Below are 23221 nucleotides of genomic sequence, written 5' to 3'. Positions count from 1 at the left end.
AAGCAGAGCTTGGAGAACTCATAGTTAGTAGCTGAGGCTTCTTGAAGGTTTAACCATGCTTGGAACAAATGTGGGCCTTTGCAATTTAATAAGGGCGTTCTCATCACTTGTGCGTAAAAGCTCGCATATCAACTCTAGAATTTTTCATATTATTTTTTACTCCACATATATGGCCTGAGTATGAAGTATGAATATTTTTGTTTAAAAAATAAATAAAACTTTGATAAATTTTTTCAGCCCAACATGTTCTACCACCAACATCGCCGATATTGTCCTTATTTAATAACTTATCGCTAGATGCGTGGTTCAACACAAAAGGCCATGGAGACGTTATTTGTGAGTCTTTCACATATTAATTACATATTATTTTGTCATATCCCTAATATGGGACTTTACATTCTCCAACGAACTTTGCAATATTGGCATAATTGTTTTCATTTTTCTGAGGAAGGAAATAATTAAATCCTAAATAAACTGCAGCTGTATGAAATCGACCCCTTGGGAATATACAGTTGGTCAATAACTCACAGACCGACCCCGTATTGTATGGAGTAGGCTAATTGCCCTGTCCCGATTAATCACCCTGACCGATTTAATTAAATAATGTTTGTCGATACACGCGGAAAATCAAATAATAGTACAAGATAGATGGACTGCATCTACATTTTTTCTGGGTATATAATTAGGTCAACTTGGCATCGTCTAATACAAGTTATTTATTAGTGATATAACTTCTAAATGTCATCAACTAGATAGGATGTGGATATTCAGACCACCTTAATTATTATTCAAATTATTCAACCAGATGAGAATAATACACGGGCTGGGAATTCAAGATGCCAGACCCACGGGCGGTATGAGACTGTTTTTATTTTGGTTTGACAAAGCTATAGTTCGTTTATATATCAAGTCATAGTAAATAACTCAACAACTCTCGAGTTTGATGAGGATGGTTTATGAGTAATGAACTTACGAATGAACAATTCAGATTGTATAAAATATAATAAAGTCCGCTCAGAAGAGCTATTAACGTTGTATTAAATAAATAACTAGTTAACGTTAGATATAGACAGAGCTGACTAACTAATTATCTAATAATTACACTAAGGGATTTCAACAGTACATACAAGTTTAAAGTAGAGGTAGATATTTTTAACAGCTATTAAGCAGTTGTTAATGAGGTGATAGTGTAGTTAGTGAATATCCTTATCAACGACTGATCAATTATTGTTTTATAATTTATACTACCTATTATGAAAAAGAAAAAAAAAGGCGAAATGATTTATACACTACTCTTTTCACCTTATACAATTCCTTTATTTTGTTTAGTTATTGAATTTGAATAAATCAAAATATAAGAGGACTAAAGAAGTACAAAAGGTGACAAGTGAAGGGATGAAATTCCTTCCCAAATAAAGATATTAAGTAAAAAAGAACAATAATAGCGTCTATGTTTGTGTTCCGTCGTTGTGTACGGGTAAGAGAACAACATACATTGTACGGTTATACAGATATGTGAAGTTTCGTGTCAACAAAATTATATGTGAACAAAGACATAAACATATTTTTAATTCATTAACATAGAATGATATCGTATCAGTGTACCTATGTCATATAAATTGATGTCCATCAGTAATTCAATTACGGAAATTGTTATTAGCTCTTCAAAAATCTTATTTGGTACTTTAAACTTTTTATAATTAGAAAGAAAAATATACTTATGTAGAATATAAAATGATATTTTTAAAGTACGAATAACAGTATGGTCCCATAGTTGAACGAACCAACACAAATCAAATGAAATTTGCATTTATGAAAGAAACAAAGACTTTGAAAAGGGATGGGCTGCATGCATAATAATTAATAATAGTGGAAGAACAGAAAAACCAATCAAATTCCAAATCCTCTGTATGCATTATTTTGGTTCTCATGTCTTTTTGTTAAATTCGCAAACTGCGTCGCTATCTTGTCTAAGTCTTGGTATTTATGGGGAGGATTGGACCGTATCACTCCCTCTCCCCGACACCCAACAAATGATTGGTACCTAATAACATCCATTCATGCACAATTGCACATACATATGATGGGTGCATCTCACCTGTCTTATTTTTCTTATATTTTATGGACCTACTTTTTATTTTTAAATTGGACTTGTTTGACCGACCTAACAATACATGAGAGAAAATTGGACGGAGTTATCTCCAAGGATGACATTGATTTGGATCACATTGATTGAATTCAAAGAATAATTACAAGAGTTTTGACGGACTATTGCTACTGAAAAGGCAAATCATAATACTAAAGGGGAATAAATTCAATAATAAGATGTGGAAATACGATTCATGTAACTCAAAAGCAATATTACAAGTACAATTTAGGTTGTCATATTTGAAGGGCTGGAATCCTTCACTTATTGAAATTTTAACACCACCTTAGACGCCGTTTGAAATACATTTCAGTTTTTAGTTTTTAATTTTTGGTCTTTGATTTTCAGCTTTTAGTTTGCATTCCCAACCCATCAGTGGTTGTAGTGGCAATGGTGGCATTTGTGGATTGTGGCGGTAGTGGCAACAGTGGTGGCAGTGGTGGCACTGTCCAAGCAGCAGTGGTGGCAACAATTGCAGCAATGGTAGTAGTAGTGGCGGCGGCAACAACGATGTTGGTGGTAGTGTTTGGCTGGTGGTTGCAGTGGTAGGCGATGGTGATGATTTCACTTCTAATAGAAAAAAAAAAAAAAAAAACTAATGAAAAGGGTTTGAAAACTTTGAGTTTTAATGATAAGGACAACATAAAGGGTAAAATGAATAGTACCATGTTTGACTTTTTAGTGTAAAAATGTGGTTTTTCGTTAAAGTGAACAGTACCGTGAGCTTTTCGTTAAAACTCCCAAAAAAAAATGTGTGTATAGAAGGATAAACACTATTATTTTTTGAAAACCAGTGAGGTTATAGTAGGAATTGAAATATTCATTATTGACTCAGCTATCTTTTAATGCAAGCAGTCATTGCTTTTAAAATAAAACTTGATATTTTATTTTTACCAAACAATTTTTATTCCCTAACTTTAAAGTGAAACAACATTTTCATAAAGAAAAATGGTCCTGAAATTATAAAAGAATAATACTAGGTAAACCAAATCTATGCACCAAATGATGTGGGAGCAATCAAATTTGTACTTTAATTCAAGTTATAATTTGGTTAATAATTGTGAATGTAACACCAATAAAAATTTATATGGTATAGAATGTATCATGTCATTTAGTACGTGCACGGATTTGATGCACAAATTTAGTGCATGTAGCACTACCCTATGTAAAAAGCTGCAATTTTATGAGACCCCTAAGTCCACATAACAACTTCAAATTAGTTACCTTTACCAAAAAAATAAAACAAAAAACCTTCAAATTAATTATGACTGCTTACACTATTTGGCCACTTTGCAGGTCCAATCGTGAAGTTGCCTTCATTGATGTAAAATATCACAATAATCAATGTTTTCTTTTCGTGCCTCTGAAAAAAAAAATGAAAAAGATAGTAGTTTTTTGGGTAGTATTAGAGCATTTCTTTAAAGATGTAAAATGCTTTGAAATAGATATATTCTACACTGCTTTTGTATCAAAAAATTTCTAATTACATTTTTTCCATTAAAGTGGAAGTTTCATACGTCAAAGATGTAAAGTAAGATCACCAAAACCGAATTGAGGCTCGTTTCATTATAAATTTGTCCTAAATTAAAAGATACCTTGAGACAATGTTTTAGTACCGGAAAAACAACATCTGAAGCAACCACCCCAACAATTTAAAAGATATCTTGAGATAATATTTTAGCATCAGTGTATTTTATATGTACTTTAGTTTATTTAAAGTATCTCAACGGTGTAACCCGTTTACTTATTGAAAAAAAAGTAAGAAACGGATGCAGAGATGAAAACTTGTCAATTGTAGAAGGACAAGGATTGCCTGCGCTCCACTTCCGGTGCCCTCCTCCTGCTCTCCTGTCTGTGTGGTCACGGTTAAACCACGTCAACATTTTATATTACTATTTATTTTTATCTTATTATATCTATAAAAAAACAATATAAAATATTAGCGTGACTTAACTGTAACCACACAAAATAGAAAGGCACGAAAATGATACTGAAAGTGAATGGCAGACAATTCTTGTCCATTGTAGAAAGTTAATAAGGGCTAGAGTGAAGAGGGTCCATCTGCTCCAACCCCTCTCATATTGGTCCCTCATATTTCAATGCCTTGGGAAAAATGTAATTACCCTACCCGGCCCCTCCCCATCGAGCCCCCCAACACCGCCATTTGACCACAGCTTGTCGGTCGCCGTCTTTGCCGACGTTGCTGCACTATTGCAACTCACGTGAAACAAAAGGCCTTGTCTTGTTGATAGTCACGTGACAAAAGATCTTTTTTATTTTAAGAACTTTAACGAAAAGATTTTAGTACTGTTTACTTTAACAAAAAATTATATTTTTACATTAAAAAATCAATTTTTGTACTATTCGCTACATTTTATTTTGTTATTATCGTTAAAAATTAAAGTTTTTAAGTTATTTTCATTAATTTTCCTTTTTATTTTTACTTTTTAAATTATGTTATGACACGAAGACAAGTCACCAACTTTTTTTTTCCCTTCAATTTCTTATTGTAATTTTCTTTTAACATGACAAACTAGTGGTCCTTGTAAATATATGATTTAAGCTGAATTTGCAAAAGTATAATGTCATGAGACTAAATTTGTAAACATGATTTTGCAAATTAAATGATATAAAAGTTGATGATGTGACTTAAGCGTTGATAAATGTGCTCATTCATATTGATAACACATCATTTAGTTTGCAAATTTTGTCTACAAATTTAGTTCTCCTAGCATTATATTTTGCAAAATTGGTAAAGAGTGTAATAAACAATATTTTTCATTTCACGTGTCAACGACACAGTAAAGAAAATTAAAATAGATATTAAATATACAAAATCTTTACTTATCACATTTTACATACACACTGGTACTACATCTCCAATAGAGGCGAGCTTTAGTTAGGGCTTGCAGTGGCCTTGGCTCGTTCTGTTTTTTAAAAGCCCTGATATACTAGACACAACTTCATGCTTCGTTGTACAATTCTTCCCTCGTAGCACCCTATTTTGGATCCTGGTTTTGCCTCTATTTATATCAATGCATCCTTATTGTCACACAATTACTTTGTTGGATCAATACCATTAATTTGTTAATCTTTCAGAACTTTTAAAAGAAAACCAAACCAAATTACAAAAACCAAATTAACTCAAATGTATGTAGCAGTTGTCAAGAGATTTGGATGTGTTAAAAGTGTGCTTGTGTCTTGGTTTACTACAAGAGACTTTAGGTAAATTCAAATTAAAACCAAATTATTACAGATGCTAGTTCCTCCTAAAAATGTCCTTAACAAATATCTCTTGCATACCTTTAAAATAAAAAATTTATTAAACCGATATTTCCCAACTCTGACTTCGCCATGGATTAGGTGACAATTATTGTTACTTTTTTACTTTTGGTTTTGGAGACCATAAATGTTTGATAGGACCCGTCCTGAAAACCATGTAATGATCAGCATCTCCAGTTTGGAGTAACGAATATATTGTTTGGATGATATATTTAGTGGTTAAAACATCGATATAAATAGAAATATCAACATATAAATGAATAAATTGATAATGTTTCGGTTTTTAAAGATTATAGAAACTTACAATTAAGTTGGTATATCTACTCATTTAGTCAAAATTATGGAAAAAAATTTCAAAAAGAATTCAAAAATTGGAAACTTGTGGTTGGTTCAAGCAAAATTTATGCAGTAAATCGATAAATATTATTGAAATTCAATAATTTTTTATATCCTACCCGATAGGTGAAGTTTGTACTTTACCTTCTTTTCCATAATCCTTGACTTTTTGAATGTTTGAAGACAATTTGTGAATATTTTAAACACTAACTGCTTTCTCCGCTTAACTTTTGTTTTTAACATAATTTTCGCGTCAATATTCAGGATGATCTCTATTACTTTAAAAAAGCAGTGTTTAAACTTTGGAAAACCCTACTACTAGGCCACTATACTGCGGACCACCCCTAGGGAACCAAAACCAAAACCAATCCTACCTTACCTTGGTTGTTAGTACTAGGTGCTCAGCTTCAGCGCACTTCCCAATTATGCTACCAAATAAAAAACACCACGCTGACGTAACCAACAAGCGCCCAACAAAATGTTTATGGATACCGCAGTAGGAATCCGGATTATCGCCGGTTTCTCTTTACGACGATTCTAAAGATTCGTTATTTTTGTCTGTTTATTATATATTTAATAATTAGAAATTAATTTATTTTAAATTAAACACAAATATCATTTAAAAAAATTGATCGCATAATTTATGATAAACAAACTTGATCCACAGATCTTTAAAATCTTCATTAAACAAATCTGGAGAAAATCCTGTTAGCCGCAGTAGCTCACAGGAAAAATAATTTCGAATATTAAATTATCGTGAACTGGTTCCACGTAAATTATTTTATGTTCTACAAGAAGCGACGAGCTTCATATTTAATTATATAATATTCAACCGGCAACAATCATGCATGCGGGAGCATAATATTTTTGGAATAATCCCCCAAAAGCAGTGAATAAATTTTGGTCTGGAAGTTTGCACCTGGGCAAAGCTTTCTACTCTTCTTGTAGCTAGATGATGTCATTGTTTATCAATAAAAAATATTTTATTTTTACCATCTATTTGTATTATTTTTGTAATAGAAATGAGACTCGCATGCATTGGACGGCCTCATTTTTATTAGAGAAATAGTACAACTAAATGTCAAGTGTAGCAGTACTCTTTATCAACTCCTCCATAGTGGACCTCCTTTGACTTTTTTTTTTTTTTTTTTTAAAAAGGACAACCGGTGGCATGTAATATCCTATATCGACCAACGGAGAGGGGGTGATGTGCCTTATATGTACATGCCCACCTCCTATAGCACGAGGCATTTTGGGAACTCACTGGCTTCGAGTTCCATCAGAACTCTGAAGTTAAGCGAGTTCGGGCGAGAGCATTCCGATGATGGGTGATCCACTGTAAAGTTCTCGTCTGAGTTCCCAAAAACAAAACCATGAGGGCGTGGCCTGGGCCCAAAACAGACAATATCGTGCTACAGCGGAGTCGAAACTGGGATGTCACAAAATGGTATCAGAGCCACTCTGCCGTTTAGTGCAAGTGTGTCGACAGGGACGTCGGGCCCCTAAGGGGAGGTGAATTGTAACATCTCACATCGACAAATGGAGAGGGGATAATGTACCTTATATGTACATGCCTACCTTCTATAGCACTAGGCCTTTTGAGAACTCATTGGTTTCAGGTTCCATCAGAACTCCGAAGTTAAGCGAGTTTGGGCGAGAGCATTCCTAGGCTGAGTGACTTACTGGAAAGTTCTCGTCTGAGTTCCCAGGAACAAATTCGTGAGGGCATGACCTAGATTCAAAACGAACAATATCGTGTTACGGTGAAATCGAGACTGAAATGTGACATGGCAAACCACGATTTTTCCACTCCTTCTAGGCCGGACCTACTCTGACTCTCTCAAGGCAGCCTTCGGTGCACGTCATAGCTTTGATATGAAACCCTACTAGGTGGGGCTACCAAATGGGAGAAAAGAACCGGTGGAGATTAGAGTGGAGAGTGCAAATGAATGTGTCACGAATCCTTGTACGCCTCAACAAGTATAAATTAATACACAAAACGAAGCAAAAGAGCACTGAAAGAAAACTTAAGAATGTGATAATATGATTAATATCTATCGTTAAACTTTTAAATTGAAAACTGAGAATAAACTTAGTAACATCATCACATTTCTCAATTATTTATCTAAATTGATATGACAATAGTTCACTCGTTCATAATATTTACAAGTTGATTTAAAACACAAAATTATACCGCGTAAGAAAAAAAATGAGCCGTTGGAAAAAAATAGTCCACGAAAGGCAACATCATCCACCATGCCGCCGATGCCCAATACGACGAAGTCGAACCAGTAGAGGGTCTTCTGCATGTGGGAGCTAGAGGGAGCGCGGAAGATGCTCATTTCTTCGTCGAAGGTAGGCATCAGGGCTTGAGAGAGGACAAGAAGCCATGGAGGACTTGGACACTGATTAGTGATGCGCTGATGGTGTGCAGCATATGTTGGGAGTAAAGTTAGGGATATTATGTAATTCAATCATATTAGTGTACTATATATAATGGAACAGTCGATCCATACAATCAATATTATACGCACAACTTGACATACTAGATGTTACACCAAGTACAAAAATATGATTTTCCTATCATTTTTTATATGTCGTCAAGGCAAGAAAAGATACGATTTTCATCATATGTGACACAACGGAATTTATGGTTTGAGGTTTAGAAACGGTTATCTTTGGATAGAATTATGGAATACTATAGTTTGTGAAAACTAAAAGACAAGGCCTAAACCCTAACGGCACAAACACAACTGGGAATTTGCAAATATTATTGAAGGTCGATTCCAATTCTGGTAACCATTAAAAACGAACTCACATATACAATGGGAGTAATTTTGACACAATCATTTTAATTCTTCACAATTTATTTTTATTTTTATTTTTATTTTTATGTGTCAAATAAAATAATCACACAAAATTATGAGGGTGAGAGCCATGCGGGGTAACGAGTCTATACGCTTAAAAGTGAGCATCAAGTTCCTGGAACAACCCTCTCTAGTCTCACCACCCCGCATCCGAGAAACCTTACAGCCTGGCAAATTCTCCGGTCTCGAGTGCCCTCAATGTCTAATCACCAACTCCCACGTGGACGCCTAACACAGTGACACCTTTGCTATCCACAGCTGTCTCCCTTATCGTCCGAATATAAATACCACCCCAAACCAAATTCATTGTATTCATTCACTCTCCCCACTCCCAATTCCCAACAAAAGCCTTAAACTCTTGCCCCTAGCAATGTATCCTATTTACCACTTTGCCACTTCTCTCTTGCTACTCTTGTTTCTGGCCGAGCCCGGTTTGGGTGCTTTAGTGGAGGAGCAGCCCCTGGTGCTCAAGTACCACAACGGCGCTCTTCTCAAAGGCAACATCACCGTCAATCTCATCTGGTACGGCCACTTCACCCCAATCCAACGCTCCATCATCGTCGACTTCATCCACTCCCTCGCCCCCCGGCGGGGCCCACTCCCCTCTGCCTCCTCCTGGTGGAAAACCACCGAGAAGTACAAGGGCGGCGCCTCCAATCTCGTCGTCGGCAGGCAAATCCTCCACGAGGCCTACTCTCTCGGAAAGTCCCTCGGCAACCGGCACCTGGTAGCCCTCGCCGGCAAAGTCAACGCGTTGAAGGCCATCAACGTGGTTTTGACTGCCAGTGACGTGGCGGTCGACGGCTTCTGTAGCCGCTGCGGTACCCACGGCTCCGCCCGGGACAAGAAGTCGGCTTACGTGTGGGTTGGGAACTCGGTGGTCCAGTGCCCCGGCCAATGCGCCTGGCCCTTTCACCAGCCCATTTACGGCCCGCAAACCCCGCCGTTAGTGGCCCCAAACGGCGACGTCGGAGTTGACGGCATGATCATAAACCTCGCCACTCTCTTGGCGGGAACAGTAACCAATCCGTACAACAATGGATACTTCCAAGGGCCGGCCACCGCGCCGCTCGAGGCGGTCTCTGCCTGCACGGGCATTTTCGGAACCGGGGCATACCCGGGTTATCCGGGTCAAGTCCTGGTGGACAAGGCGACCGGGGCGAGCTACAACGCGGTCGGGGTGAACGGGCGTAGGTTTCTACTGCCAGCCATGTGGGACCCGCAGACCTCTGCATGCAAGCCGCTTGTGTGACCGACGTGGCAATCATCTGCGCCGCACGCGATTGTGTAGATATTATTATAATATTATATATAAATACATAATGTGATGATGGGATGGTGTCCGATGAGGACGGGGAGTGGATAGGGTTGGGGGGTTTTGTACACACTTCAAGTTTGTCGTCTTGCGTGACGTGTAGATCAAGTGGAAATAAAGTGGTTATGGTTAAATAGAGCAATTATAGAGAGAGAAAATGTTGTCTTTAAAAGTTAAAGATGAAAGGATGGTGCTCGTTTTCGCTTTACAAGCAAAAGTTTGTGTTTTATCGGATAAACAAAAGCTTAATGATGAGTTAGCAACTAGTGGACAAAGCTGTGGATCAACATGGTGGCGTATCAAGTCAATAATATATATTTTTATATTATCTTCGTAGTCAATAATATATATTTTTATATTAAACATTATAAGTACGAGTCGTCACTCACGTAATTCGGTTTCTTAATAGCCGGACGGAGGGCAAAATTTTCTCACACTTCATTTGAACTCGTGTATTGAGAGAGAAAAAAGAAAAGATCTCGTGTAACTTGTTACTTTTCAACGACACGGTTATTTTGTTTTTATGCTTAAGTGATAAGGCACCACATTTAGGGCTGATTTGGTATTGCTGTGCTTTGAAAAAAAACTGCTGTAAGAATAAGCGGCTGTGAAATAAATCAGCAGAGTGTTTGGTAAACTTTTTTGTAAAAGTGCTTTTGGAAAAAAAAGCAGTCTAATAGTGGGTCTTTTCATTAAAGAAGCACTGTAGCTCTATGTGCTTTGAAAAAAAGCCAGTTTTCCAAAGCTGCAAATAGCAGCTTCAGTTTTTTCCTTTGATTTCAGCTTATTCTCACAGCAGCTTCCAAAATAAGCCATTTTTTTTCAGTTTACCAAACACTTAAAACCCTTACAGCTTTTTTTCATGAGTGTTTTTTTTTAAGCACCTCACTCCCAAACTAGGTCTTACTATGATTCCTTTCTTTTGTCGTATTCACTGTAGTCCATGTCAATTTGACCATCCACAAGTAGATTTATTTATTTATTTTATATTTTTCTTTTTCAAACGATATTATTTAGCTAAGAGGAGGTAAACTTACTTACTGCGGACTAACAATAATGTTATTCAAACTCGTCTTTGACGACCTAATACATTTCACTTACAAGTGAAAATGAATGCTACGGACTCTTGTGTCCATAACAAAAACGTTGTAACATAATTAATAAAGAGATTAGCTATGTGATTTTCATCACGTGAACATAATACAATATCATGGTGCCCATTTGACAGTACTTGGAAGACAAAATGCAATGAACATAAACAACGGTACCATGCTCAGCAACTTTTTCAATGCATAAGAGAAGTTTCAGTATATTTGTACCTATGTTTCATGCGTAAACCATACCAAGCTCAGCAACTTCTTCCTCCGAAAATACTCGCGTAACTGGCTAATTTCAATTATTCAAACATTTCAAGTTCCATACTTATCCAACTACAATTAAAATTCATACGTTCAAGTAATATATCGTATGAAAAGCATTCTAATTACCGGAGGAAATGTGAAACAGTAGACATCTTCTGAACAAGTTTGTAACGGAGTGGTAATTCATGAATGCATATAGAAATGCAAGTGGTGATTCACAAAATTGCAGAACTGTGAGCGATTAAATACGTGCTGAACACTTCAAACCCATCATACATGACAAAGCATGGAGTACAAATTCCGGCACAAGCAGGAAGAAACAGTGAAGCATGCTAGTGAAAAGACAAATGAATAAGATGATCAAACCGAACGACAAGGATTTTGATGATTTGAGAAACTAGGCCTTATAGATTTTGTAAACAATTTCAGCAAGTTCATCACTTTTGATTAAATTTCATAGCATTCCAAGTAGTCAAGAATCTACTGCAGTGTGACCAAGTGATTAGACAACAATTCCTTCTCAACATTTGACAATCCTATGAATAAAATTGTGATCAAACAAGTACACCAACATATACAAGTCATGATAAAATGCTTCAATATACATTGATGATCCCAACTACATTTCCAAAGGTAAGGGCACAGCTCAACGAAGCAAAAGCGATCAGAACAATTGTAGTTAATACTAAAACACAAAACCAGACAAAGGAATTCATTACCAATTACAAAAAGAGTCGAAAACCCATTCGATTACTTAACGGGCCTTTTTCTTTCCAGCAACAGTGACCCTCTTACCCTTCAGGGTCCTAGTGTTGTTCTTGGTGCGCTGTCCTCTGCAAGGCAATCCCTGGCTGTGGCGTATGCCTCTGTAGCACTGAATCTCCTTGAGTCTCCTTATATTCAAGGCATTGAACCTCCTCTGCAACATACAAAAAATCCCAATAGAACTTTCATCCAATGGAAACTGTGGCCATATCCCAAAACAATCAGGCAATCCCATGTGCGAAAGTTATAACCTAGGACGCGCATGATTGACTTGAGATACCGCCACAATGACATCCCATTATATGAAAAAGGAAACCCTAACAAATTAAGGGTGCATTTTGCTCCACCCACCGCAATTGCTTGCGGTCAAATGAAGGTGATCTAATGTATTTACTATATAAATGTCGAAATTTAAACTCATCTAACGACAATCAATGTCATGCCAGTGAGCAAAATTATTGTATTTGCAACAAATAAAGTTTGAGGGTTTACCAAATCTCCTTCAATCATGTACTTGGAGACTTCATCTCGGATAATGGTGAGCTCTTCTTCCGACAAATCTTTGGTGATTTTGTTCTCCATGTTGAGGTCGATTAGGATTGTTCGTGCCCTAGTACGCCCAATTCCATGAACGTACTGAAGAGAGTACTCGACCCTTTTGTTGTTGGGGATTTCAACTCCGCCAACACGCACGCATTTGATGCTCAAGCCACCAACCTGCACAAAATCGACGAGACCCATGAATTTTGAGGTCGACCCACGAAATTCTGAGGTCGACCCAGAATTTAAAACGTGAAATTTACCTGATTGGGGGGTCTGATTGGGAAGGAGAGGCCGTTGGAGAGGGGATTAGAGTTTCTTCCATTGCAGATTACATAGAGGGAGGGTGCCAGAGGCATTGCCAGTGTTTGCGCCATGACTGTGTCTGAGTTGTGGGAGTGATGAGCTTTGTGTGTGGATGAAGACGATGGGGTCGAGTTATCCTGTTCTGGCCAAATCTCAAGTGCGCAACACAATATATGCGCAGCGTTTCGACACCGTTGGATCAAATATGAACGGTTCTGATTAAGTTGAGATAAAAAGGTTTCTCGTGGAAACGTCTGAATACTTGGTGCGGCCGAGGCTGGGGCGGTAGATGTTCCCCTTGAAAGCTGTTGGAACCAAAATTTTGCCCCACCGTGGATGATAAGAGCATGCGAAAACGATCATGTACACAAGGAGGAAGGAGCAAACAATCGTGAACAACATGAGGTACTGGTGTGGTACCGGCCAAAGCCTCTTTGACAGTCAACTTTGTACCAGTCAACTTTGTATAAAGTATTAGACGGCTTAGTCTGAATCGGAGCCGTTAAGTGAATGCCGGCTTAGTCTAATTGAATACATTTTGAATTTCGGATAATCACTTAAAATCCTGATTAAATACCCCTAGATTCATTAAAAGAATTAAAATTCCTCAAAATCACAATTGAATACATCCCCCTAAATTCAAGAATCAGATCGACAAGAGAAACTAGTTGATCTGATTCTCTTTTGTTGCTTCTCTTATTATTTTAGTTTTACAATTCTTTTCCTTTTCCATTTCTGTTAACCAAACATGCCTGGATTTGACCAATCCGCTTACAAAAAATGAAAAGAACTGAAAGCGTTGGCTTTCTGTGGCTTCCTGTAGGGGTGGAGTTGAATCACTGAGAGCCAAGGCCAAACGGAAGCACAGCAGAGGCCTGAAATCAGCCTACATGTACAGCTGAACATTTCTGCAACTAAATTTTCAAGCTTTGGAACTCCAACCGGAAGCTGTGGGAAATTTCAGCATGGTAACAGTCATGCTCCAAACTCAAATGCAGTCCTGCCGAAGGTACTTCTCAGATTGCTCCTAATTTACTGCAGTAAAGGGTTAAACTTTTCCCCAATTAACTCACAAAGGTTTCCAGGTTCAACCTAATCGAGATTTTTCTGATGTTTTATCTTTACAGGAGTGCCTAGGTAAGCAGAAATGTTCAGTGACAATATCAAACACCAACTTCGGAATGTACCCTCGTCCAAGCAATCTCGAAAAAGTGTCTGTGGAAGCTGTTTGTGCCCCTATAAGTTCTTGAACTGCCAGAATGAAATTCAAAGGTATAAGACCGAACTTCGGAAAATCTAGTTCCCTACGAAAACTGGATTAGGCAGCAGAGCAGTCGCTTAGCAGCATTTGTGTGTACGGAAATGTAAAAGTATTGTCTACAGAAGTAGGCATGAAATGCTGATTCTCTCATACAACTGAAAGGAAACTTCTCAATCACAAAGTTGTAGGGACGACACGAGAAATTTGTAATAACAAGACTTCTTGAATTTGATTTCACTTGGTGGCACACCCCCTCGTCAATTAAATCTAAGAAAAGTTCACTCAATATTGGAAAGCGCGAGCTTTGGTGTTCACTTTGATTTACTGCCAAGCTTGGAAACTGATGGTTACCTTTTGATCGAATAGAAACCAAAAGAAACTTAGAAAATTCTTGAGATTATAATATCCAAGAGTTGGTTTAACATAAAAGTTGGAAAGGTTAAGAGAGATGGGTGAGTGAAACTTTGAGGATAAGTAGTAAGACATCTAACAACCATGGCTTCAAAACTCAAAAGTTGTGAAAAGAAGCTGTCTTTTGCGTCCAAACTGACGACTTCTTTTATACTGACTACTTATTCTTCACCTTGTTTGATGATGCAACCGCAATCCGTGGATTAGCTTTCCTAGTCCTGGCATTGGTGCTGGTGCGCTGCCCTCGGCAAGGCAACTTATCAATGTGCCTGATCCCTTTGTAGCACTGAATGTCCTTCATTCTCTTGATGTCTCTCTCGACAATAGTCGCCTGAAAAAACCCGAAAAACCCAAACCTGTTAGTGATGCAAGTAGCACTAAAACAGAGGGAGAGGAGGGAGAGAAACAGAGAGAGCTACATATACCAATTCCCTTCCAACTAAGTACTTGGAGATTTCTTCGCCAATGGCAACAACTTCTCTTCGGGTCAAGTCCTTGGCACGTTTGTTGGTCATGTTTAGCTCAGATATGATCAAGCCGGCCCTGGCTCTGCCAATCCCACGTATGTACTGAAGCGCATACTTAAGGGGCTTATTGTCTGGAATCTCCATTCCTGCTCTTATATTCAGGCATTTCACACGGACCCCATGAAACTGCAAATGACACAGGAAGCTCAAATATGACCATTAAACCAACATATGAATCTGTAACCTTTCAAATGGGGGTGGTCAGAATATTTGTTCCAAATTTTTTAATCTTTGAGTGTAGTTACAATTTACAATGAAAAACAAACTAATTCAAAACTGCAGATATAATTGTATTTGCCATTTCATAATTCACTAGTCAATCATTTTAGTCAAGTCCCTGCTTTGCGAGGTTCGGCCCGGGGAACAAAGAGGCTGTTTTCGTGACTCGAATCTGTGATTTTCGGTCACAAAGGAACAACCTTTCTGTTGCGCCAAGGCTTGCCCACCATGTAAAATCTCAGTTACCGGACAAATTTTGCAGGATAGCTGGGAGATGTGAGTAACCGATCCACCAACTGTATTGAGCCAATTGATCGGCTCCTCACACCACGCATTGAAAGAAAATCACTTAGTCAGAAAACATTCTCCAATGCATGACAAATCTTAGGAAAAAAAAAACCAACCCCATGAGGCATGAGTTATTTTTTCTTCAGTTACATAATTTTACAGCAACCAAATGAGGGGCAATTTCAGACCCAAAAAATAAAAACCAGACGAGGCAACCAACAATTCATGAAAACCCCAGAAAATTTCTAAAGCACCATCTTTAGTACGAACATGATCCACAGTCATAAACCCTAAACCCTAAACACAGTTTGTTTGAATTCAACAAAAGAAACGATTAGTCTGATAGAATGAAGTTTTTTAAGGTATTCGAACTTACCGATACAGATTGAAGGAGTCGACGACTCGCATCAGAAACGATTGCGATTGAACCGCGTAACCCCAACATCATCAATGATCAATTGGTCGCTGGATACTTAGATTTTGCCAAAGTAAGTTGCAGAATGCCGAAGGAAAACTTCCAGTCAAACCACCACTAGGGATTTTTGTCCGCCAAAATAACCGACCTGTATCTCTTTTTCATTTGGGCTTGGCCCGCTTCTATGTGCACAGAAATTTACCAAGTTATACACATTATTTTATTTAAAACTTCCCACCTTATTTTTGTACTTTGTTCACATCGAAGTTATGGTCACATAGTTGCGTTTGTTTCACAGGATTATTTTGGATTAGACTAGTTTTAAGACTAAGTTGAATTGGCTTATACTAGACTAAACTGGAGTAACTTAGTGAAGCATTTGGTGCAGTGTCGGATTAAAAAGCTGAATATAAACAAACTATAATATTATATTATTTAACACTTAGCTAATAATATTTTATTATTTTATCTAATAATATTAATTTAACCCTTTTCGTTCTTTTTTCCCACTCTACCTCTCTCTGGAACCTTCACCCATCCATTCTCTCTGACTCCATCCATTCTCTCTTTTCCTCCTTGTATTTCTTGTAAAACGCAGTGTTTCAAAACAAGGTCATGGTAGATCTTTCAAGACAAGCTCATCCCCTTCACCTTCTTCCCGCCGTTAGGCATCTCCACCTTTCTCACCTTTTTTCTCCCAAAAATTTTCGAATCTCTCTGCTCCCTCTGATACATGCGTCGGCTTCTCCATCTGCAATTCCAGAACGAGATAGCCATCTCAGAATTTTCTAGGAAAAAGGAAGAATGCGTGAAGAATGCTTGCTAATTAGCTTCTCCCATTGTTGTTATTGTTTTGCATTTTTTTTTTTTTGAATTTTGGTGTTTCGATTTTGAGATTTTGGCAGTGGGTGAAGCTTATTTGGGGGTGGGTAAACGGAGACAAAGTAACGTATAGACAATGCAGTGTAAAAATGAAGTAGATTTGGAGACGAGACTAACAATCTCATACATTTCGAGGGGACTTGCTAAGACTACCTAGCGAAGGACTTAGTCAGGGCGAATCCGACTTAGTCTCATTAACGCTAGTCCTTCTTCACACCAAACACGGCTTAGCAATTCCAGTTAAGCCAGTCTTTTCCAACGAAGTTTAGTGAGGGCAAACAAACGCCCCCTTATAGTCTAATTATATTTTTCCTTGTAAGTAAGAATTTCTAGGATCAAATCTCAAAAATGATAAGTTTGATATCAATATATTTTTTCATCCTTAGTGTAAATCTATCGTTATATAAAACAATACCAAAGATAATTTTGTAATGTAGCTCAGTTTAAGGTCGTATCTAATGGAGAGGCTAAATGTCCAAAAGTAAAAAAATGGCTTGATTTGTCCAAAAACTCATCTCCAACTGATGATTAGGGTATAATTCTATGGAGCTTACTAGAAAATTATTTGGCCAAAGGGGCATTAAGCTAACTAAATGTCGCCCCCTCTCTTGTTTCATGTGGATCAGCTCCTCAGTTATAATAATTGATTCAAATCCAACAATTAGATTCGAAAACATCCAAAGGTAGTTTAATTAAATTAACCAATAAATTTAAAGTATAAACTTAGAACTAACAAATTATTATAGGATATGTTTAGCCTCTTGGATTGGAGATGGTATATGAGTATGACTTGACATAGTTCATTTAAGATAATTTTTTTGCAGGGCTATAATTCTGGACGAGACTATGTTTAGTCATTTCGGTTGGAGATAGCCTAAAGAGTCGTACCCTAATTTTCTGTTATAAATTTGTCCGATCATTTTTTTTCTTTTATACAACTCATGAAATATTTACTTTAGGAGTTGGAGATTTGAAATTACATCACTAAACGAATCGCTAGTGGGTTCTTAATTTCTTTTTAAATCCAATTAAAGGTAAAACACAACAAATATAACTCTCCAAATGATTTCAAATCAGTCTTAAAACTTGAAAAATACTTTTTATTACATAAGGAGAAGCATTGTGGTTAGGGGTGGGCACGGTTTGGTTTGGTGCGGTTTTGAGTGAAACCAAAACCGAAACCAAAATTGTTTGCGGTTTGGTTCGGTGCGGTTTTGAAGCCAAAACCGAAATGAAACCAAATCGTTTGGTTCGGTTCGGTGCGGTTTCAAACGGTTTCGGTTTGGTTTTTAAGAAAAAATGTACAATTTGAAATTAAACATATTAATAAGCATTTCCCAGTAGCAATAGGAAAAAGACATTTGTTATATAAACAATTAGCATGTTGCATGCAGTTGTGATGTTAAAATATGTTTGTGCAACAAAAAGGTGTCCCGTACAAAGTATAACATAAAACAAGTTGAATAACTTTGAATTCATTAAACATGAGTGAAACTTTCATACTAGAATATGTGATATCATGCTTCAAATGAGTGGACTTCATTAGATCATTGTTCGACTCTTGATAACAAGATTAGTCCACCCTTGTACATATATGTGTGTGTGTGTGTGTGTGATGGTATAAAATAACAAAGGTCCTTGAAGTTAATGAACGAAAGAAAGTGATGAATGATGATATTCCAGTGTGGTTGTGTCCATACTAAGTGCATGGATTCTAACAAACAACCAATTAAAACATGAAATTTAATATGGACATTTAATTAAATGTTTATTAATATTTGCGGTGCGGTTCGGTTTCGATGCGGTTTTCAAAAGCCAAAACCGAAACCAAACCGTTTTCTATGTTGCGGTTCGGTTTCAAAACCAAAACCGTTCCAAAACCGCAAAACCAAACCATTCGGTGCGGTTCGATTTGGTTCGTGTTTCGGTTTCGGTTTTCGGTTCTAAGTGCCCACCCCTAATTGTGGTAAGTTCTGCCTAATATGGTAATTATAATATTATTACACACGTGATATTGTTCGAAGTACGTGTGTGTGTGTGTATATATCTACTCGCACAGCTTTATTTGTATTGCGTCTTCCCTTGGAATTTGTCTGTCGTAAAAACAATACATAATATTGATATTGTCCTAGTGGTTCTCTCCATGCACGGGCGTGGATGAGGGATTAACCAATACTTGCATGTTTCGCTTGGTAGGCATTGACAGAAGGGCCGTAGTACTAGTCTTAACTTTCTCCGTAGTCTTGAGGATAACCAAGAACATAACTCGATATAGAACTATCATCCCGAACAACACAGCAACATCCACCCACTTAGAATATCTCATTTCCACTTGCCATCTGTCTCTCAAAATTTGTTCGCCGCTGATGAATGGTCCTCCGGCTTCACTTGCTGGAAACATTGTTCCTTGGAATTCATTTTTGAACAATCCCTGGTATGCATACTTGTGGAAGGCAATGTAGTACATTGGATACTTCCACACAGGCTTGGGAAGATCACTTGGTAATTGGAAGAATCCACCACATAACATCAAAAGACCTTGAATTCCAGCACCAGCTATTATTCCCATGAGGTAATTGGGCACAATACTAGCAACTATCATCATAAGACTCTCAACCAACATCATGCAAGCAAGTATCACACAAGAAAAGTAGACAAAGTGTTCCAATCCGGTATGAAGTCCAGCAAGGTAATAAGTTATTGCCCCGGGAATCACTGAAATCATTATCAAGAAAGGCACAGAAGAAAATGTATTGCCAAAAGCAAATGCACAGACACCATAGTGCCCGTTTAGTCTTTCTCGTTCAAATACCTGCATTTACAACAAAAAGTAGAGTTTAGGAACACTAATTTTAACATCGATCGCTAATGAAGTATTCTAAATTAATTTACCTTCATATCTTCCACAAAGGAAGGGAATCCACCAATGGCCATGAAAGTTAGAAAACTAGATATGTACGTGAGCAGCAAGACTCTTGCCTGCAACATACGAATGTTATGTACTAATTAACTGCCTACTAAGGGGACAATTTCCTTGTATACATAGTACATATAGATCTCTCTCTCACTTACCTGAATAGATCTATAACCATGTCCAAGCTCATGATAGATAGTACCGAGGCCTAGGGTCATGCAGATGTAGATAGCCAGGCGCAACCAGTAATAGCCTCGATCTCTATGCATGTTCACGAAGGATCTTCTTGTGAGTACGAGAGATTGTGTAAGAAAGCCAGCACGGCTTCTCTTCTCCAATTTTTCACCAGAGTCCTAAATTTCATGTGAATTAATGTTAGTCGATGTTGCCCCCATTAATCCTGGGTCCACTACTGCAATTTGAAATTTTATTCAAAAAGGTGCATACATAATTACTTCTATGAATCTGATTACTAGTTTACCTGTTTACACAGTTCAGCTACTTGCCTTTGAACTTGCTGAAAGGTTTCAGATTCTTTATAGGACCTTATTAGAGTATCAATTGCTACTTCTGTTGGTGTGGTTACGCCTTGCTCAATGTCCTGCGACGTGTTACAAAGTTCTATTAGATTTCTAAAGGTTTATCAGCATGTTATGTGATTTCTTGTTTCCAAAGAGATTTTCTTACCTGCTCAAAATCTTTGTTTATGGTCCTAAGGAAGTGATCCGATGGATTTTGGAGAGTTGGGCATGGGAAACCAGTTAAAGTGAAAAACTGCAACCAATTAAGAACATCAGTACATAGTTAACAATATATTTAAATAACTCTGATTTTCTGAATAAGCCATCTCATATACATGGAGCTAGCCTTACATGATTTGCTGCAGAAGCAGGACCAAAATAGACAGTTCTTCCAGAAGACAGAAGACAAAGACTGTCAAAAAGTTGAAAGACTTCAGAGCTAGGCTGATGGATGGATGTAACAATAGTCCTTGGAGTTCCATCACTTTTATCAAGATTTGCAATTCTGCTCATGACATAATAAGAAGCTGCACTGTCAAGGCCGCTTGTCGGTTCGTCAAGGAAGAGAAGCTTAGGGCTTGTGAGAAGCTCAATACAAATGCTTACTCTCCTCTTTTGGCCACCACTAAGGCCTTTAGCTCCCCAACCTCCAATCCTTGTGTTCATGGCGTCCTGCAAACCCATCTCTCTAATTGTAACTTCTGCTCTCTCTTTCTTCTCTGACTTGGTCATGAAGTCTGGCAGTTGCAGCTGAGCAGAGTAATATACGGCTTCTTTAACGGTTAATGTCGTCATTAAAGTGTCATCTTGTGTGACATATGCCTGTATCCGTATATAAGTAGATGTGATTTATTAAAAAAAAATATGGAAAAAAAAGAGTGAAAAATTAAGGGAAATTTCTTCAAAATACTGCATAACATTGAATAATACAAGAATGAATGATTAAGTTTGAAAATAAATGATCTAAATAATGTAAAATCAAATCTAACAGTTAAAACGCTTGAAGCATTGAATGATACGTATAATTGAAGCCACACCCACCGAAGTTCCATAAGCTAGTGCTTGTTTATGCCCATTGATTAGGATCTTCCCTGTTTGCCTTGCGTTTGAACTCAATCTCCCTGCAGTGTGTAACCATGAGTTGTAAGTTAGAGTACCTATGCACACAGGTTGTGTATGTGATTAACTTAGGACAATATTTGAAATTTTGACATAGTTTGAGATCGAATTTTATTTGAGCTATAATACTAGGTCTTTAATTACTTGGACATGACCCCAATTAATGGGTCGAATCCAAGCGTGTAGTATTCACGTGATTGTCTTCTCCTTATTTGTTGTGGAATTCTCTTTTCACGTAACCCAATAAAAACATGGTGGACAAGAATTGTCTGCCCTCCTTATTCCCGTGTCCTTCTGTTTTGTGTGGTCACGATTAAGTCACGTCAACATTTTATATTGTTTTTTTTATAAAGATAATAAGACAAAAATGAATAGTAATATAAAATGTTGATGTGGCTTAACCGTGACCACACAAACAGAAGGGCATGAAAGGGCACGGGAACAAGAAGGGCAGACAATCTTTGTCCAAATATGGTCTCATGTGAGGGCCATGTTGAAAATACCATGCTGGCTTGGTAATTTGGCAAAAAAATATCTTATCTTAATTATAATTACGTGGTTCCATTCCTACTAATACCGATGCATGTTATAATAAAGTCCAACACCTACTAAACTTTACAGGTTGTTAAATTAGGACAATATTGATGCGTTTAGTAGGGGATTGCTTGCACAATTCTAAAATCTTGATATTTAAATGTGGAACCGTTCATTATATATTGTATTTATTTTGTCAATTTTCCGACGCGAGATTTTAAAATTCTTTCACAAATTCATATAAATATTGTTTGACTAGACAGCCAAAAAATAGCATCCGGATGCTTATCTCTGTACGTGCATGCAATCGTTAACCATGCTGAAATTACATCTCGTGGAATGGAAATTGGAATGAATTATTAAGTAGGGTATCGATTATTACCTCCTAAAGCATCAAGGAGAGTGGACTTGCCACAGCCAGAAGGACCCATTATAGCCAAGAGCTCCCCAGGCTTGGCATAACCAGTTAGACCTTGCAGGATTGATCTGCTGCTGCTACCAATACTGTTCTTCTTGGAAACTACTGTCACCCACAAGTCCTCCCATGTCAGAAACACACCCTCCTCCAAATTTGCATGGTTGTTGTTTTGGACGCGGCCACCTCCTCCTCCTCCGCCAGTCCTTGGCAGTACTTGTGTTTCAACCTCCAGTATAGCTGAACCATATTCATGCTCAGTAGCATTGTGGTGGACATTAAGATTAAAAGTAGAAGCCATATGGATTTGGGCAATTTCTGTGTGTGTGTGTGTGTGTGAGAGAGAGAGAGTTTTTGTTGGGGAAATGGTCAAGGATGCCCGGTATTTAAAGATCCTTAAAATGTAGGTAACGTGTACAAATTTTTTTCTCCTCTCGGGAAAAAATCGTGGGAAGAAGAGGACGGGACCGGGGCCCTCGTGTAGTCGTGTGGTTCAAAGGTGTCAAGAAATTTTTAATTATGACAGGAACACAAGTGATATATCACTTGTTTTAATAGGAATGATGGAAAATTTTATTTTTTAAGTTATTAAATTTTTAACACATATATCTCATCATTTGTATAATGATACGTAATATACTATCCTATATACCGGCCACATTAAAAAAATTTCCCAAGTTGTGATATCGATTAACCAATTAGCTTTTTTGGTTGTTAAAAGGTCTTTTTTGGCTCCGTTCGGTATGCGACGAAATTTATGGGAAATTAATTTCCATGTCTTTTCTTTATTTGATAAG

At 37.5% G+C, this 23221-nt stretch overlaps 4 protein-coding genes and 1 long non-coding RNA gene across 5 annotated transcripts; 2 read left to right on the top strand and 3 right to left on the bottom strand.

Annotated features, from left to right (window-relative positions):
• The first annotated feature begins 8932 nt into the window (after positions 1-8932).
• LOC126585760 (protein EXORDIUM-like 2) lies at positions 8933-10163 on the top strand. The gene has a single exon (XM_050250261.1). It carries the CDS (start codon positions 9002-9004, stop codon positions 9881-9883), a length of 882 nt encoding a protein of 293 aa, XP_050106218.1. The 5' UTR covers positions 8933-9001; the 3' UTR covers positions 9884-10163.
• A 1719-nt stretch (positions 10164-11882) lies between these two features.
• LOC126585761 (30S ribosomal protein S13, chloroplastic-like) lies at positions 11883-13291 on the bottom strand. The gene is made up of 3 exons (XM_050250262.1): positions 12876-13291; positions 12565-12789; positions 11883-12226 (listed from the first exon to the last, which is right to left on the bottom strand). Exons 1-3 carry the CDS (start codon positions 12987-12989, stop codon positions 12062-12064), a joined length of 504 nt encoding a protein of 167 aa, XP_050106219.1. The 5' UTR covers positions 12990-13291; the 3' UTR covers positions 11883-12061.
• Positions 13292-13670: 379 nt separating this feature from the next.
• On the top strand, positions 13671-14416 carry LOC126585763 (uncharacterized). Its single transcript, XR_007610642.1, has 2 exons — positions 13671-13927; positions 14046-14416. It is a non-coding gene; the product is annotated as an uncharacterized LOC126585763 (long non-coding RNA).
• A 140-nt stretch (positions 14417-14556) lies between these two features.
• LOC126585762 (small ribosomal subunit protein S13, mitochondrial-like) lies at positions 14557-16168 on the bottom strand. The gene is made up of 3 exons (XM_050250263.1): positions 16001-16168; positions 15016-15243; positions 14557-14921 (listed from the first exon to the last, which is right to left on the bottom strand). Exons 1-3 carry the CDS (start codon positions 16070-16072, stop codon positions 14748-14750), a joined length of 474 nt encoding a protein of 157 aa, XP_050106220.1. The 5' UTR covers positions 16073-16168; the 3' UTR covers positions 14557-14747.
• Positions 16169-18882: 2714 nt separating this feature from the next.
• On the bottom strand, positions 18883-22791 carry LOC126586187 (ABC transporter G family member 1-like). The gene is made up of 8 exons (XM_050250901.1): positions 22392-22791; positions 21398-21477; positions 20708-21178; positions 20523-20609; positions 20317-20436; positions 19994-20188; positions 19814-19900; positions 18883-19733 (listed from the first exon to the last, which is right to left on the bottom strand). Exons 1-8 carry the CDS (start codon positions 22723-22725, stop codon positions 19050-19052), a joined length of 2058 nt encoding a protein of 685 aa, XP_050106858.1. The 5' UTR covers positions 22726-22791; the 3' UTR covers positions 18883-19049.
• Between the last annotated feature and the right edge of the window lie 430 nt (positions 22792-23221).

The sequence above is a fragment of the Malus sylvestris genome, chromosome 10 (genome assembly GCF_916048215.2).
Source record: "Malus sylvestris chromosome 10, drMalSylv7.2, whole genome shotgun sequence".
Classification (NCBI taxonomy): Eukaryota; Viridiplantae; Streptophyta; class Magnoliopsida; order Rosales; family Rosaceae; genus Malus; species Malus sylvestris.
Note: the sequence above shows the minus strand (reverse complement) of the source record. Positions and strands in the feature narration are given on the sequence as shown.